At 44.4% G+C, this 14,798-nt stretch overlaps 1 protein-coding gene across 1 annotated transcript in view; it reads right to left on the bottom strand.

Moving 5' to 3' along the window:
• The window catches only part of GLDN (gliomedin), a 43,340-nt gene that overhangs the window by 23,555 nt on the left and 4,987 nt on the right, over window positions 1-14,798 (bottom strand). The window contains exon 2 of the mRNA XM_084784313.1: window positions 392-443. Within this exon, the coding sequence (XP_084640439.1) occupies window positions 392-443 (52 nt within the window). The remainder of the gene's footprint in view (window positions 1-391; window positions 444-14,798) is intronic.

Below are 14,798 nucleotides of genomic sequence, written 5' to 3'. Positions count from 1 at the left end.
CACACTGCTTTTCAAAGAAGGGAGCTCTGTTGTACGGTGAGTTTCCCTTCTTTATTTCCCCCTTTAAAGCTAGTGGTTGAAGAAAACATCCTCGGACCTAGTTTAGGGTCACACACATTTCTAATTACGCAAGTCGTGGTTATTTTCCATGGCTACATTTCTGTGACAATACCAGAAAACAATACTTTCATAATCATATTACAATTGGCTTCATTGCTATTAAAAACATCTGGCAAAAGAAAGAAGATGCTTTTTTCTTTTTTCTTTCTTTCTTTCTTTCTTTTTTTTTTTTTTTTTAGCTAAGTGGCCCTAGGTGTGCTTTCTGCCCCTGGCTCTTTGGCTAGGCCCAGTGCTGCTAGACACAGCTTTCTGGTGAGCAGCAGAAACCTACCTGTAAGGCAGATGCCCTTGGTACTGTTGCACAGCTCCACCATCACGCGAATCTGTGGAGAGAGAAGGTGATTAGTAGCAAACAGTAGGCAGTGGGCTTGGGAGATGTCATTTATTCAGACAAGCAGAAAGCGGCTTGGAAAAGCCACTAAGTAACTTCAGGGCAGCATGCACATGTCTGAGGAAAACAAGTAATGAAGGAATGCTAAAAGCAGGAGGAATAGTCTTCCCCAGGGAGAGCATACCACCTGGATATACGATTCCAAATGGTCAGCCCTAAGACACACACACACACACACACACACACACACACACACACACACACACAATGTTATATAAAGAGCGTAAGGTGTATTTATGTATTTGAGTATATATGTACATACATATACACACATATACATATAGGTTGTGTAATAACAATTAAAAAAAGAGGCCATGAGAGAGAGCAAGGAGAAGTATATGGGAGGCTTGGAACAAAGGAATGGAAGGGAGAAATTATATAAGTATATTATAATGTCAACACACACGCACAGACGCACACACACACACACACACACACACACACACACACACACACACTGAAGAGCCAAGCATGCTGGTGCAGGTCAGTAATCTCAACCATTCCAGAGGCTGAGGCACGAGAACGGCAGGTCCAAGACTTTGTTTGGGCTACAGAGTGAGTTCAAGGTATGTGGAGACCCTGCCTTTAAAGTTAAAGAGCTGAGGACACGGCTCAGTGGATGAGTCCTTGCCTAGCTTGCATGAGGCTCCACAGTCAGTCCTTACTATAACATCAAACCGCACAGAAACTTTTTTAAAGACCTATGTATAATTGGAATGCTGGTTTGGAGAACCTTCTTGACTTCATTCCGCTTCTGGAATGACAGAGGGAACCCTGCAGAATGTCCCAGTCCAGCTTTCATCATAATAATGAGCAGACTTCAGCCGGGCGTGGTGGTGCACGCCTTTAATCCCAGCACTTGGGAGGCAGAGGCAGGTGGATCGCTGTGAGTTCGAGGCCAGCCTGGTCTACAAAGCGAGTCCAAGGCTACACAGAGAAACCCTGTGTCGAAAAAGAAAACAAACAAACAAACAAAACAAAACAATAAAAAAAATAATGAGTAGACTCACAATATGTGAAAGGCTTGTTATGCGAGCCCGATAAAGCACTTAGTGTGGAGGAGCGAGGAACGCGTTCTCACAGGCCAGGTCAGCAAGCACAGGGGAGGCGGTGGGTTTACACTTTCAACCAGCCAGTAATCCAACAACCCGCTGCGAGGGGTGCGCTAACTCAGTCCCTAGCAAACGGAAAGTACTCCTGGCTGGCTGTGTTCCTCAGACCGCTGGACGCTGTTGTGTCACAGGATAACTGCCTGTCATGTCACAATCACTATCACAAAGGATGAGCTGATGTCATCTCCTCCGCGCACTGATCCCCAGAACCAAGCGTGATGATCCCAGATCCACAGTTTAATGTGTTGAAAGGTAAATGATAAAATGTGAGGGCAGGACATTGTTAGAACATGTTTCTGTTTATATAAAGCAGTAGTGCACAGACAAAAGCTTGCGCATGATTCTACACTGGTAAGTGTAAGACACTACAGAACAAAAAACCCACAAACAACCAACTGAACAAAAAACCAACCAAACCGAAACAAAACAAAAATCATATGGGATGGAGTTGGGGGACCAGGGTAGAAGAAACTGCAATAAGCTCAATATGTCACTTCATTCTTTTCTTCACTGATCGCCCTTTCATTTAAATTACACTTTAGAAAAGATAGTGTTTTGTGCTGGAAGGAAGGCTCGGTAGCTCCAAGCATTTGCTGCTCCTGCAAGGACTGGAATTGTTTCCACCTGTATGTCCAGCGGCTGGACGGCCTGCGAGTCCAGCTCTGGGGCATTCAAAGCCTTCTTGTGGCTCTGCAGGCATCTGGACTTGGGTACACATATGCACACAGACACATAACTAAGTAAAAAAAAATCTTTAAAAAGGTCATGTTTTGACATGAAGAAAGGTGATTTAGTTTTTTGTGTTGGGTGGATCCAGAGGGAAACTCATCCTGTATTTTTTTATGCCAACAATATTTGTTGAGTACTGTAGAAAGAGATTTTTTGAGTTACAAAATGCACATCACACACATCTACACAAATGTACTGAAACTATGCAGGAAATACACATAGTAGGGCCTCTTTATCTGGGAGTCTGCACTCCTAGATTTTAATCAACTACAAGCTGAAAAAAATCATGTTTGTGCTGGGAGTGTTGGCACACGCCTTTAATCCTAGCACTCGGGAGGCAGAGGCAGGTGGATAGCTGTGAGTTTGAGGCCAGCCTGGTCTACAACGGGAGTCCAGGACAGCCAAGGCTACACAGAGAAACCCTGTCTCGAAAAATCCAAAACCAAAAAGCAAAAGAGAAGAATCACGTTTGTACTGAATATGTGCCGACTTCTTCTTTTGTCATTCTCTGAATGAGACACCTTACCATGGTTTTTGTGCACAGCATTTATACTGTATTAGGCAATGCAAGCAATTTACAGGTGATTTAACATAGACAAGATGACGTGCCCAGGTTACATTCGAATACTACACTATTTTTATACAAAGAGAATTGAGCACCCTAGGAATTTGGTATCTAAGAAGAGTCCTAGAATAATCCGCCCTTTTCCCCCATGGATGCGATGCTGGGGAGTGGGAGGTGACATCGTCCACCCTAGGTTAAGATCCGGAAACTAAGCAATACCTTGTAAATGCCTCAGGTGCCCCTGCTGCCCAGCAACTCTCTGAACTGAAGCATACTGGGCACTGCTCGTTTCTAATGGCACCCCTGTCTGCTCAAGGGCACCCAGTCTGCTGGGGGCGGGGTGGGGGAATGAGGCTCAACTCCAGGCCCACTGTATTCTATAATGGCTTTGATAATTATCTTAACATGACCAGACTCCCCCCTCCCCAAATGGATTCGCTGCATTTTAGTTATTTTTATAAATGAATGTAATCAACTGCACCGTGACAGAAATTTATTGTCTTTAAAAAATATATAATTGCCCATTGAGAGGACCAGAAAAGACTTCACAATGACTCATTTGTTGCCTGGGGGATCACAGCAGAAGCAGTGGTTTGCCACAGCCGAGCATCAATAGGGAAAATGAGCCCTTCTTCCTGACGCTCATTACTGGTCTGGGACGGACACAGCTGGAAACTGTGGGGAGGGAGTTCTCATTTCCTGACCTGTTGGCTTCCTTTATCCACTGAGTGTCAATTTTCATGTTTTATAGGAAATTATTTTAATCTTCCCAGAAATGCTCTCTTAATAAACTTAGGCACCATAAAAACTATATTTGAAGTGAAACATTTCTGCATGAAAATGTGTGATCATAAAGCCAGAAGTGAGTACCCCACCCCACCAACCCCAGTCACAAGGATTAAGAACTTGGATGAAAAATCTAAAAATTAGAGATCAAAGGTCACAAAAGCCAGACTGTCAGATTAAAGAGTCACATCAGTATAGAAGGCTTCTTAGGTTTTGATTTAGGACTTGAGAGTTGTTGATGTCTAAGAAGAGGCTTTTGCAGCCATCACCCTGGGGGGTGTGAGGCAGGCTCTGTCTATACATTCCATCTTCTTCTCTGCGGAGGCCACTGCCTACCTTTGTCACACTTCTCTTTGCGCTGTGCCAGCCATACTGTTTTACCACAACTTTTTGGTGGCCTCACTGAAGGTTCCTGTCACCTTTCCCTAACTCCTAGATGAAAGGACCAACCCAGATACTCCTTTGGCCTCACCTGGCTTTTATTTTATCTTGATAGCACTTAACTATGATCCAGTGCTATGTTGCTTATTTATGAGGTTAGTCAGCACATGCTCCTGATAGGGAAAGGGTATAAGGCTTTCTGGACTGGAGTGCTCATTGCAACGTGGTTTGTGTGAGGCAACCAACCTTAATATAACAGGTGTCATACCGATGACCTGTTATAGTAAAAGTGTCAGTGTGATGGTCAGAATACACGTTCTGGAAAAGTGGCTTTGGCACACTGTTATGTAAGAGAAGCAAAGAACCCCCCAAGCCATGCCACACTGCAGTGAGCCCCACCAGGGTATCTCTGAGGTTCTCCCACGTATACCTGCTCTTTGCTCAGGGTAATGTTGTTTAAATGCCAATTGAGGGGCTGGAGCTGTCACGCAATTGGCAGAGTGCTTGCCCACTATGCAAGAGACCAGACTGGAACACACCCCTAATCCTGACAGCCTGGACTACAGCGGAGTCTGTCTCAACACCCCCAAATGGAAATAAAAAGCCACTAAACACAACTTAGTCCCATGTCTCTTAGACAAGGAACACTCATTATGATTGTTCCTAATTGTGTAAATTACTATCACGAGCGTGTAAATGACCCCAAAAACAAAAGCCCCCAGCATCTGGTAATTAGCCTGCCCTTATCAAATTCCTTGGGCTGGAGACAAAAGGCTACAACAATGAGATGTTTCTAACTGGAGGTTCAAACCACAGATGTTGAAACGCCCCGCCACCTAGATGTCTGAGGTTGTGGTCAGGAACTCTGGGCTTGGCCGAGAAAGGCAGGCTCTTCCACATGGCCACTGTGTGAAGAAAACTTGCAATCCCAGTGGAAGCATGCAGTGTGCCTTTGTTTAAAAGTTCAAAAAGAAAGAATGAACAAATGAACGAGAGAGAGAGAGAGAGAGAGAGAGAGAGAGAGAGAGAGAGAGAGAGAGGAGAGAGAGAAACTCAAGGCCAGCCACCTAACTGAAACTTAAATCTTCCTGACTTCTTCCTCCTCAAACCTAGCTTTAAACATTGAATACAGAGTACCCTGTCCTTGGCAGCAGGAGTCAATGAAATTAAACAAAGCAGCTGTAGATAAGCCAGTTTAAAGAGCTTCTTGCGCCTTGGAAGGGAATATGTGACTGTGTGTGGTAGCACACACCTGTAACCTCAGTATGTGGGAGGTGGAACACACACACACACACACACACACACACACACACACACACACACACGAGGTGTAGGGGGTAATGAAAAAAGTCAGACTATTTCTTTATGTTTTAAAACTATGGTAAGACTGAGGTAAAGTTGAGACTGTCGGGGGGTTTTTTTTTTGGTATAAAGTCTCTTAGTTTGTGAACTGGTTTTCATAGTCATAATACACTCTTGAAATTCTGATCTGATCTGAGGGAGCCGGCCTAAGGCTCAACAGTGCAACTCTGGAGACGTGGTCCCAGCTCGTGCTGAGTCTTACAGAACTAGGACGAAGCTGAGATTAAAGGCATGCGCCACCATGCCTGGCCTTTATTTCTTTATGAATGGCAGGGTCTTTCTCTGGGACCCAGGCTGCTCTGGAATTCCGTCTTCCCGTCTCAGCATCCATGTGCTAGCTACCATGTCAGTCTGAGTGCTCCGGAGCAGAAGGATTTAGAAGCTCTTAGGAGCTGCCCTGAACCAAGGGTTCTCTAGCCAGAAGTGACACAAAAGGGGAGCTAGTACAGAAAGACAATAATTTTTTCTTTCTTTCTTTCTTTCTTTCTTTTTTTTTTTTTTTTTTTTTTTTTGGTTTTTCGAGACAGGGTTTCTCTGTGTAGCCTTGGCTGTCCTGGACTTGCTGTGTAGACCAGGCTGTCCTCAAACTCACAGCGATTTGCCTGCCTCTGCCACCCGAGCGCTGGGATTAAAGGTGTGAGCCACCACACCCGGCCGACAATAATTATTTTAACTGCTTTTCACAGTTCACAATCTCAGTGGTGTGTGCAGGAGTGCTTCAAGCCCAAGTACTGTGACAGAACATGTCTCCACACACCACACCCAAAAATACCCAGAAGGCCACTGAGTGTGAGACATCAAAAAACTGGCTAATCAGGAAACCAGGCTGCCGTGGGAGGAAGAAGAAAATCATTCAAGTAGAAATGGAAAAAAAGAAAGAAAGAGAAAAATGAAAGAAAAATATTTCTAAAAATGAATATAAATCACAAACCAATAAACACACCCAACATGATTAATAAATACCAAACACAAGAATCGTGAAGAAAAGACCACCAGGGTGCATCATAATAAAATTCAATAAATTCTTAAAGCCAGGCAGAGGGAAAGGCTACATTTCATATGGAGGAGCAAGCTGAAGATAACATTCTTCTCATCAGAAAATGCAAGTGGAGATTCCAGTGAGGTGCACGCCTTTAATCCCAGCACGTGGGAGGCAGAGGCAGGTGGATCTCTGAGTTCGAGGTCAGCCTGATTTACAGAGGGAGTTCAAGTACAGTGAAGGCTACACAGAGAAACCCTGTCTCAAAAAAAAAAAAAAAAAAGAAAGAAAGAAAGAAAAAAGGAAAAAAAAGAAGAAGAAGAAGAAAAGAAAGAAAAGAAAAAAAGAATGTTGAAAGAAAATCCCTTTTCTCCTTCTTCTCCATTTGTGGTGGTGTTGTACGGAGAATGCAGGTGTTGAACCCAGGACGTCACACGTGCGTCACAAGTACTCTGCTCTCAAGCTGTATTTACTGCTAGCACGTGCACCTTCCCCTCTCCAAATTCAAAGCAGTTTTGTAAAATGAAAATGAAAAAACAAAACAAAACATGTCTACTAAGGAAGAACACTGAAGAAGAAACAAATGAAGCTAAAACTTATTTTCCTTTTTTGTTTTTGGTTTTGGTTTTTCCAGACAGGGTTTCTGTGTGTAGCCTTGGCTGTCCTAGACTTGCTTTGTAGACCAGGCTGGTCTTGAACTCTCAGTGATCCACCTGCCTCTGCCTCCCAAGTGCTGGGCTGAAAGGCGTGCGCCACCATATCGGGCTTATTTTTCTTTTAAATAAAGAGCCAAAGGACACGTAGTGAGTTCCAAGAGGTGTCTGTGGTCCTGGCATGGGTTACATAATTGAGCCCTTTTATCAGATATTTCTGTTTTTGTCTTCAGAGAGGTGGTTCTCAACTTTCCTAATGACGCAACCCTATAATACAGTTCCTCATGTTGTGGTGATACCCAGCCATAAAATTATGTTGTTGTTACTTTGTAACTGTGACTTTGCTTCTGTTATAAACCATAGTGTGATATCTGACATTAGGTCATACAGGTAGCCAGGCAGTCACATGGGAACCTGCCTTTTACTATCTAGACTTTTGTGTGGTATGTGCTGGGGATTGAACCTGGGGCATATGCATGTGTCAGTCAAGTCCACTTCCACTGAGATCATTTTTATTTATTTGTTTATTTTATTTAAATAATTTATTCAGATTACATCTTAAGGGATAATTTTTAGATTTGTAAGGATCTTTCTCATAGGAAAGACAGAGGCCCTCTGGGGACTGAGGCAGTCTCCTTTCCCTGAAAACTTCCTCATACAGGTTTCTCTTTTTATTTATTTATTTATTTATTTATTTATTTATTTATTTATTTATTTCAGGTCTCATTCAACTGGCAAGCATACCCAGAATCCTCCCGTTTCTGAACTAGCCCACTTGCATCTCTTTTCATTTGTCTTTGATCCCCCCCCCAAACCCCTGACTAGATCTGGAGAAGTGCCTCTTTCTCCTTCTGTTCAGCCACCAATTTCAATACACCCCTTTCTCTCAGTACCTCTAATTCTGCCATCCCGGTCACACAGGGGTCCTTTCTTGCCTAGGTTAATGTAATAACTCCCTAGCTTTCTTCTTGCTTCAAGCCCATACCCACACCTCTGGCTACAGTGTCTCTTTTCCTGGGAAGCCATCTTCCTTAGGACTTCCATGGATAAAGGGGCTCCAGCAGCCCCCAGACACTCACCAGCTTTATTGTTATTATTATTGTTGTTGTTATATTTATTTTTTAGTTTTTAGAGACAGGGTTTCTCTGTGTGATAGCCTTGGCTGTCCTGGAACTCTTTTTGTAGACCAGGCTGGCCTTGAACTCACATCGATCCACCTGTCTCTGCCTCCCGAGTGCTGGGATTAAAGGCTGCGCCACCACTTCCTGCTGAGCAAACTCATTCTTAAAAGTGCAAATCCAATGTTTCTTCTAGCCTAGACACCTAACCTAGATTCCATTTCTCCAGCTCAAGGTCTGCAGTTTAGGGAGGAATGGCCAGACTCCTTCTCTCTCACTCCCGGCCCTAGACACTCCAGTCACAACCTGCACTGCAGACACTCTGCCTTCCTTCCTGCCCAGGCTCATCAAACCATCCTTCCATTACAGCAGTGATTTCTTCAGTGTTAGAGATTAAACTCGGGGCCCCTGCACAGCCCAGTGAGGACTCTGTCACCAGCTACGTGCCCAGCCACTGAGCTCCTCTGTTGCCGATGGGCCCCCTTCTCATTGCGTGACTACAAAACATACTTTTTTCGCTGGGCAGTGGTGGCGCATGCCTTTAATCCCAGCCACTCAGGAGGCAGAGGCAGACGGATCGCTGTGAGTTCGAGACCAGCCTGGTCTACAAAGTGAGTCTAGGACAGCCAGGACTACAAGAGAAACCCTGTCTCAAAAAACAAAACAAAAAAAACAAAAAAAAATTTTTTTCTTTCAAAGATCTTCTTGTTCAGAGATTTTGATACCAGTGTTCTTAAAAGGGAGAGGGTATTTTTCTAATGAATAAGATTCTAGACTGTACCCATCACCTGTTGATGAGTTGCTGCAAACAAACTGTGGAAGTGCTTTGCAGCCCCTGCCCAGCATTGTACCTTGGGCACAGTTACCTATAACTCAGTCCTAGCCCTCCCCGGTTCTTAGCCTGGAACTCCCAAAGTTGTCAGCAGTTCAGCAAACACAGGAAACTTTGTGAGTGGCAAACGAAGGGATTGCTGGGTTGCATTCAGAACAAACTTCACAAATTGCATTTTGAATGATCTTCAGCTGGTCTTTTTGTCTTAACTCTACCTTTCAGTAAAGAAAATTGCGTCCTGAACTTCAGTTAAACTGGAAGCAAATTATATCTATTTAAGACACAGAGCTGTTAAAAACTCGACGAGCTACATAAAAGCAACTAATGAGCTTGAGAAAATGCTCTTTTTGTGGCAGAATCACAACCTAAGAGCTTCAGCTTCTTTCACACAACTCGACCTTTAGTCTGCAGATAAAATGCATGTAAATTAAGCTTGAATGTCAACTAGATTTAGCCAAGGATTCTTGTTTGATGATGGGGGTGGTGTAGGGACATGAGGAATGTAGAAAGGGAAAAAAAAGTCTTAGAGTTAAAGACAATTTTTTTTAACTACTTAAGTGTCTTGTCTCAATGACTACTGTTCTGCGCTGACTCCCACCTCAGTAACCAATCAGATCCTATGGTACACAAGATGCCCCCAAAAGAAGTTATCCTTTTTTAGAAGTACATATTGCACTGGCCTGGTGGCCCACGCTAGTAATCCCCAGCACTCAGGGAGGCAGAGGCAGGTGTATTGATGTGAGTTTGAGGCCAGCCTGGTCTACAAAATGAGTCCAGGACAGCCAGAGCTATTACATAGAGAAGCCCTATCTCAAAAAACCAAAAATGAGACAAACAAACAAAAAAAGAAAGAAAAGGAAGCCGGGCGTGGTGGCACATGCCTTTAATCCCAGCACTCGGGAGGCAGAGGCAGGTGGATTGCTGTGAATTCGAGCCCAGCCTGGTCTACAGAGTAAGTCCAGGACAGCCAAGGCTAACACAGAGAAACCCTGTCTCGAAAAACCAAAAAACAAACAAACCACAAAACAACAAAAATCTAGTAGAGGAGAAAGACAGGAAAGGTAGCGGTGGCTTTCAGAGGTGTGCCACCTGTCACTGCGTCATACAGAAAGGTGGAGAGCCAGGAAGTCCTACAGCTTGAAGTCTGTCTTGCTGCCATATGAAGGTCAATTCTGATTTGCTATTTACTTATTTGCTTGTTTTTGGTGGTGCTGGGGATGGACTCCAGGCTTCCTGCACGCTAGGCAAACCCTCTACCATTTAGCTACGTCCCCTTGTCCCTGTTTTGCTGAGTGATATGCAGAGTTAGATTGTTTTGATGCTAATCCAAGCTTCTAGAGGCCACATGGGTCCCCCAAGGCAGACTACAGACACCAGGAATGCTGAAGGCACTTGGGAGCAAACAGTAAACCCAGAGTTCGGGGCGAGAGGTCTCCCAGTTAGCTAAGGCTTTGGGTGTTTTTCTAACTCCTGCCTCCCAGCTGTCATGCTGAAGCAAGGTGATAGCATGAGAAAGTAATAGCAGCCAGTGAAGTGGACATGGTGGACACAAAGCGAAGCCTTCAAGAGTGAGGCTAATGTCCTTATAAAAAATATAATGGCTGTTTGGTTTTGTTTGAGACAGAATCTCACCATGTAAGCCCTGGACGTCCTGGAACTTACTCTGTAGACCAGGCTCGTCACCAACTCATAGAGATCCACCTGCTTCTGCCTCCCGAGTGCTGGGATTAAAGGTGTGCGCCACCACATTCAGCAATGGTACAAAATGAAGACTCAGAGCCGGGCGTGGTGGCGCACGCCTTTAATCCCAGCACTCGGGAGGCAGAAGCAGGCGGATCGCTGTGAGTTTGAGGCCGGCTTGGTCAACAAAGCAAGTCTAGGACAGCCAAGGCTACACAGAGAAACCCTGTCTCAAAAAACCAAAATAATAATAATAATAATAATAATAATAATAATAATAATAATAATAATAAATTAAATTAAAAAAATAAAGCAAAATGAAGAATCAGAAAGCTGTCTTACTTCTTCTGTCTTTAAAGGGCATCAGCTGTGAATCGCAGTTCGGTCTACTAGACACTGAGTATGCTGCGCAGTAGGTCTACTAGACACTGAGTATGCTGCGCAGTAGGTCTACTAGACACTGAGTATGCTGCGCAGAGAACCTACACTTCCCAACTACTTGGGGTTGTGAAAAGTAAAATTCTGTTGTCTAAGAGAACCCAGTTTCAGGCAGAGACAGGTGGCTCTCTGGTTTACAAAGTGAGTCCAAGACTACCAAGGCTACACAGAGAAACCCTGTCTTGAAAAACCAAGCATGCAAGGTGGGTGTGGTGGTGCACGCCTTTAATCCCAGCACTCAGGAGGCAGAGGCAGGCAGTTGTTGTGAGTTCAAGACCAGCCTGGTCTACACAAGCAAGTCCAGGACAGCCAAGGCTATACAGAGAAACCCTGTCTCGAAAAACCTAAAAAAAAAAAAAATTAGAAAGAAAGAAAAACCAAGCAAGCAAGCAAGCAAGCAAGCCAGAACCCAGTTTTAGCCAGGCAGTGGTGCATAGCTTTAATCCCAGCACTTTAATCCCAGAGGCAGGCAGATCTCTGTGAGTTCAAGGCCAGCCTAGTCTACAGAGTGAGTTCCAGGACAGGCAGGGCTATACAGAGAAACCATGTCTTGAAAAAAAAAAAAACCCAAAAACCAGGCTGGAGAGATGGCTCAGAAGTTAAGAGCAATGGCTGCTCTTCCAAAGGTCCTGAGTTCAATTCCCACATGGTGGGTCAAAATCACCTATAATGAGATCTTCTGGCCTGCAGGTGTACATTATATATACATAATAGTTAAATAAATTAAAAAAGAAAAAAAAACCCAAACCCAAAACCAAACCAAAAGAACCCACAACACGGTTTCCAGTATATTGTCACAGGAGCCTCAGTAGACTAAGGTAGTGACCCCTCTTTTTTTTTCTTGTTTGAGTTTCTGGGAATAGAGTTGCATATAGGGGCTTTTCACATGCTTGACATGAGCTCTACCACTGGATTTCATGCCCAGCCCAGGGATTGAAAAATACCAATAATGAGCCGGGCGGTGGTGGTGCTTGCCTTTAATCTCAGCACTCAAGGAGGCAGAGGCTGTCCTGGACCCTTTGTATACCAGGCTGGCCTCGAACTCACAATGATCCACCTGCCTCTGCCTCCTGAGTGCTGGGATTAAAGGCGTATGCCACTACCACCCAGCTGAGAAACCTTGTATTAAAAAAACAAAAAACAAAACAACACAACAGCAAATTGCAGTAATGACTACTTACAGAAGACCTGACTTGGACACTAGATAATATACTCTTTATATTAGCTTCAGAATTTCTAGAAACTGCATAAGACAGGCATTCCAGATGAGAACACCGAGGCTTGGAGAAGTTAAAGATGCCCAGGGTCACACAGCTACCCAGCCCAGAATCCATTTGACTTGTGTGTCTTCAAGATCATTCAGGCTTACAGTTTGGATGGGGACCCAACAGCGAAGAAAGGCTGCTGTGTTACTCCAAAGATGGATAGGTCCCTGGGGCCTCAGGGTCCTGGAACAATGGCTTTGGGAGGATCTGAGGGGCTGGGAATCCAGCCGTGGACAGTCAGGCATCCTCAGCCTGTCGTGGAGTGTGGGTCCAGGTGGGCTGGTCTGCGGACAGGATGTCTCCCCAGGGTGAAGAAGCACTTTTTAGGGCTTATGTGGCTTTGAGTTCCAAGACAAAAATCCATTAATTCTCAGCATGATCACAGTGCCCGGCAGGGTCCCCGTTAGGGACCGGCAGGGAGGTGGTGGGGGTGAGGACGGAGAGCAGATGATGGGTGGGCTCCAGAAGGTAGCGTCCTCTGGTCGTAAGGTTCATTAGGCTTTTCTCCTACTGCCCTGCTGCTTTACCTGGAAAGACACTAGATCAACCCGGAAGTGAGCTTTATTCGTTTCCTTTTCATAGCTCTGTGGGAACAGATCCACATGGCTTCCTGCCATTCATTTGGCCAACACCATTTTCTTATTCTCATGGCTCCAGATGTGCAGTCCTGACCCACTAATTCTTCCATATGTGCTTAGATGACCACGTCAATTTTATATAGCTGCCCCACAGATGCTGTCAGCAGGCCTCCTGCCACCAAACCCACAGATGCTCCAGTCTCTTGTGTAAGATGGCATAGTATGTTCTTTTTCTTTTTCTGGACTCTCTTTGTAGACCAAGCTGGCCTTGAATTCACAGAGATCCACCTGCCTCTGCCTCCTGAGTGCTGGGATTAAAGGCAGCATGCGCCACCATGCTCGGCTGGCACAGTATTTTCAGGTAAGGTGTGCATACCCTATTTGAAAACATGTCAAGGCAAATAGTGACAAGAAAAAAAATCTACATATTTAGTACAGAAACAATTATGGTGGCACGTACCTGAGAGGCAGAAGCAGGTAGGGTCACAACATTCAAGGCCACTCTCAGCTATTAAGTTGGAGATCAGTTTTTTTTTTTTTTTTTTTTTTTTTTTTTTTTTTTTTTTTTTTACGTGATACATGTCTCAAAAACTAAAGTAAACAGGGCTGGCTCAGTTGGTGATGTGATTGCTGAGCAAAAGGTGAGAATCTGAGTTTGAATCCTTATAAAAGCTGGACATAGCAACGTGCCTTTAATCCCAGCATGGTACATGCACACACACAGAGACACAGAATGAGGTTGAGGGTAACCAAGGCAGAGACAGACAGACCAAGACACACACACACACACGCACACACACACACACACACACACACAGAGAGAGAGAGAGAGAGAGAGAGAGAGAGAGAGAGAGAGAGAGAGAGAGAGAGAATCAATTATTTTTTATTTTTTATTTTTCAAGACAGGTTTTCTCTGTGTAGCCTTGGCTCTCCTGGACTCGCATTGTAGACCACGCTGGCCTCAAACTCACAGCAATCCACCTGCCTCTGCCTCCTGAGTGCTGGGATTAAAGGCGTGTGCCACCACGCCCAGCTTATTTTATCATGTTTAATGTGTGCTGGATTGCCTCTGTAGATGTGGAATTGATGGATATAGAAGAATGAAGTGCACCTTTCTTAGTGCCTAGGCAAAGCTTAGGTATCCATGAAGAAGGGTCTGACGGCTGTAGTGAAGGGTCAGCTTGTTGAGGTTAAAATACCAGTATGACCTAGTAATGTTTATTATTAGGCCTATAATTATTATTACAACAGTATTTTCTGGAGTTGGAGGCCAGCCTGGTCTACAGAGCAAGTTCCAGGACAGCCAGGGCTACACAGAGAAACCCTGCCTCAAAAGAAGGGGGGGGGGGACAAATGAGTGGGTATTCTGGAGAGACGGCTCAGTGGTTAAGAGCGCCCTGCCTGCACTTTGAAAGATCCTGAGTTCAACTCACAGCAACCACATGGTGGCTCACAGCCATCTATAATGTGATCTGATGCCCTCTTCTGGTCTGCAGGTGTACATGCAGGCAGAACACTGTATACATGATAGTAAATAAATAAGTCTTAAAAAAAAAATAAAACAACTGTCTGTAACTCCAGTTCCAGGAGATCCAACACCTTCACACAAATATACATGCAGGCAAATATGCATGCAGGCAAAACACCAGTGCACATGAAATAAAAAATTTTAAATATACAGAAAATTAAACATAGACCTAGATATGGTAGTCCCATTGCTTAGAAGGCTCGGGCAGATGGAGGGAGAACTCAAGGCTAGCCTATGGCATGGTTAAGCCTGTCTGAAATATCAGTCGGCTGTAGGTCTTA

Source organism: Acomys minous, assembly GCF_964271855.1.
Source record: "Acomys minous genome assembly, chromosome: 5".
NCBI lineage: Eukaryota > Metazoa > Chordata > Mammalia > Rodentia > Muridae > Acomys > Acomys minous.
The sequence above is the reverse complement of the archived record's forward strand: the minus strand, read 5'-3'. Positions and strand labels throughout refer to the sequence as shown.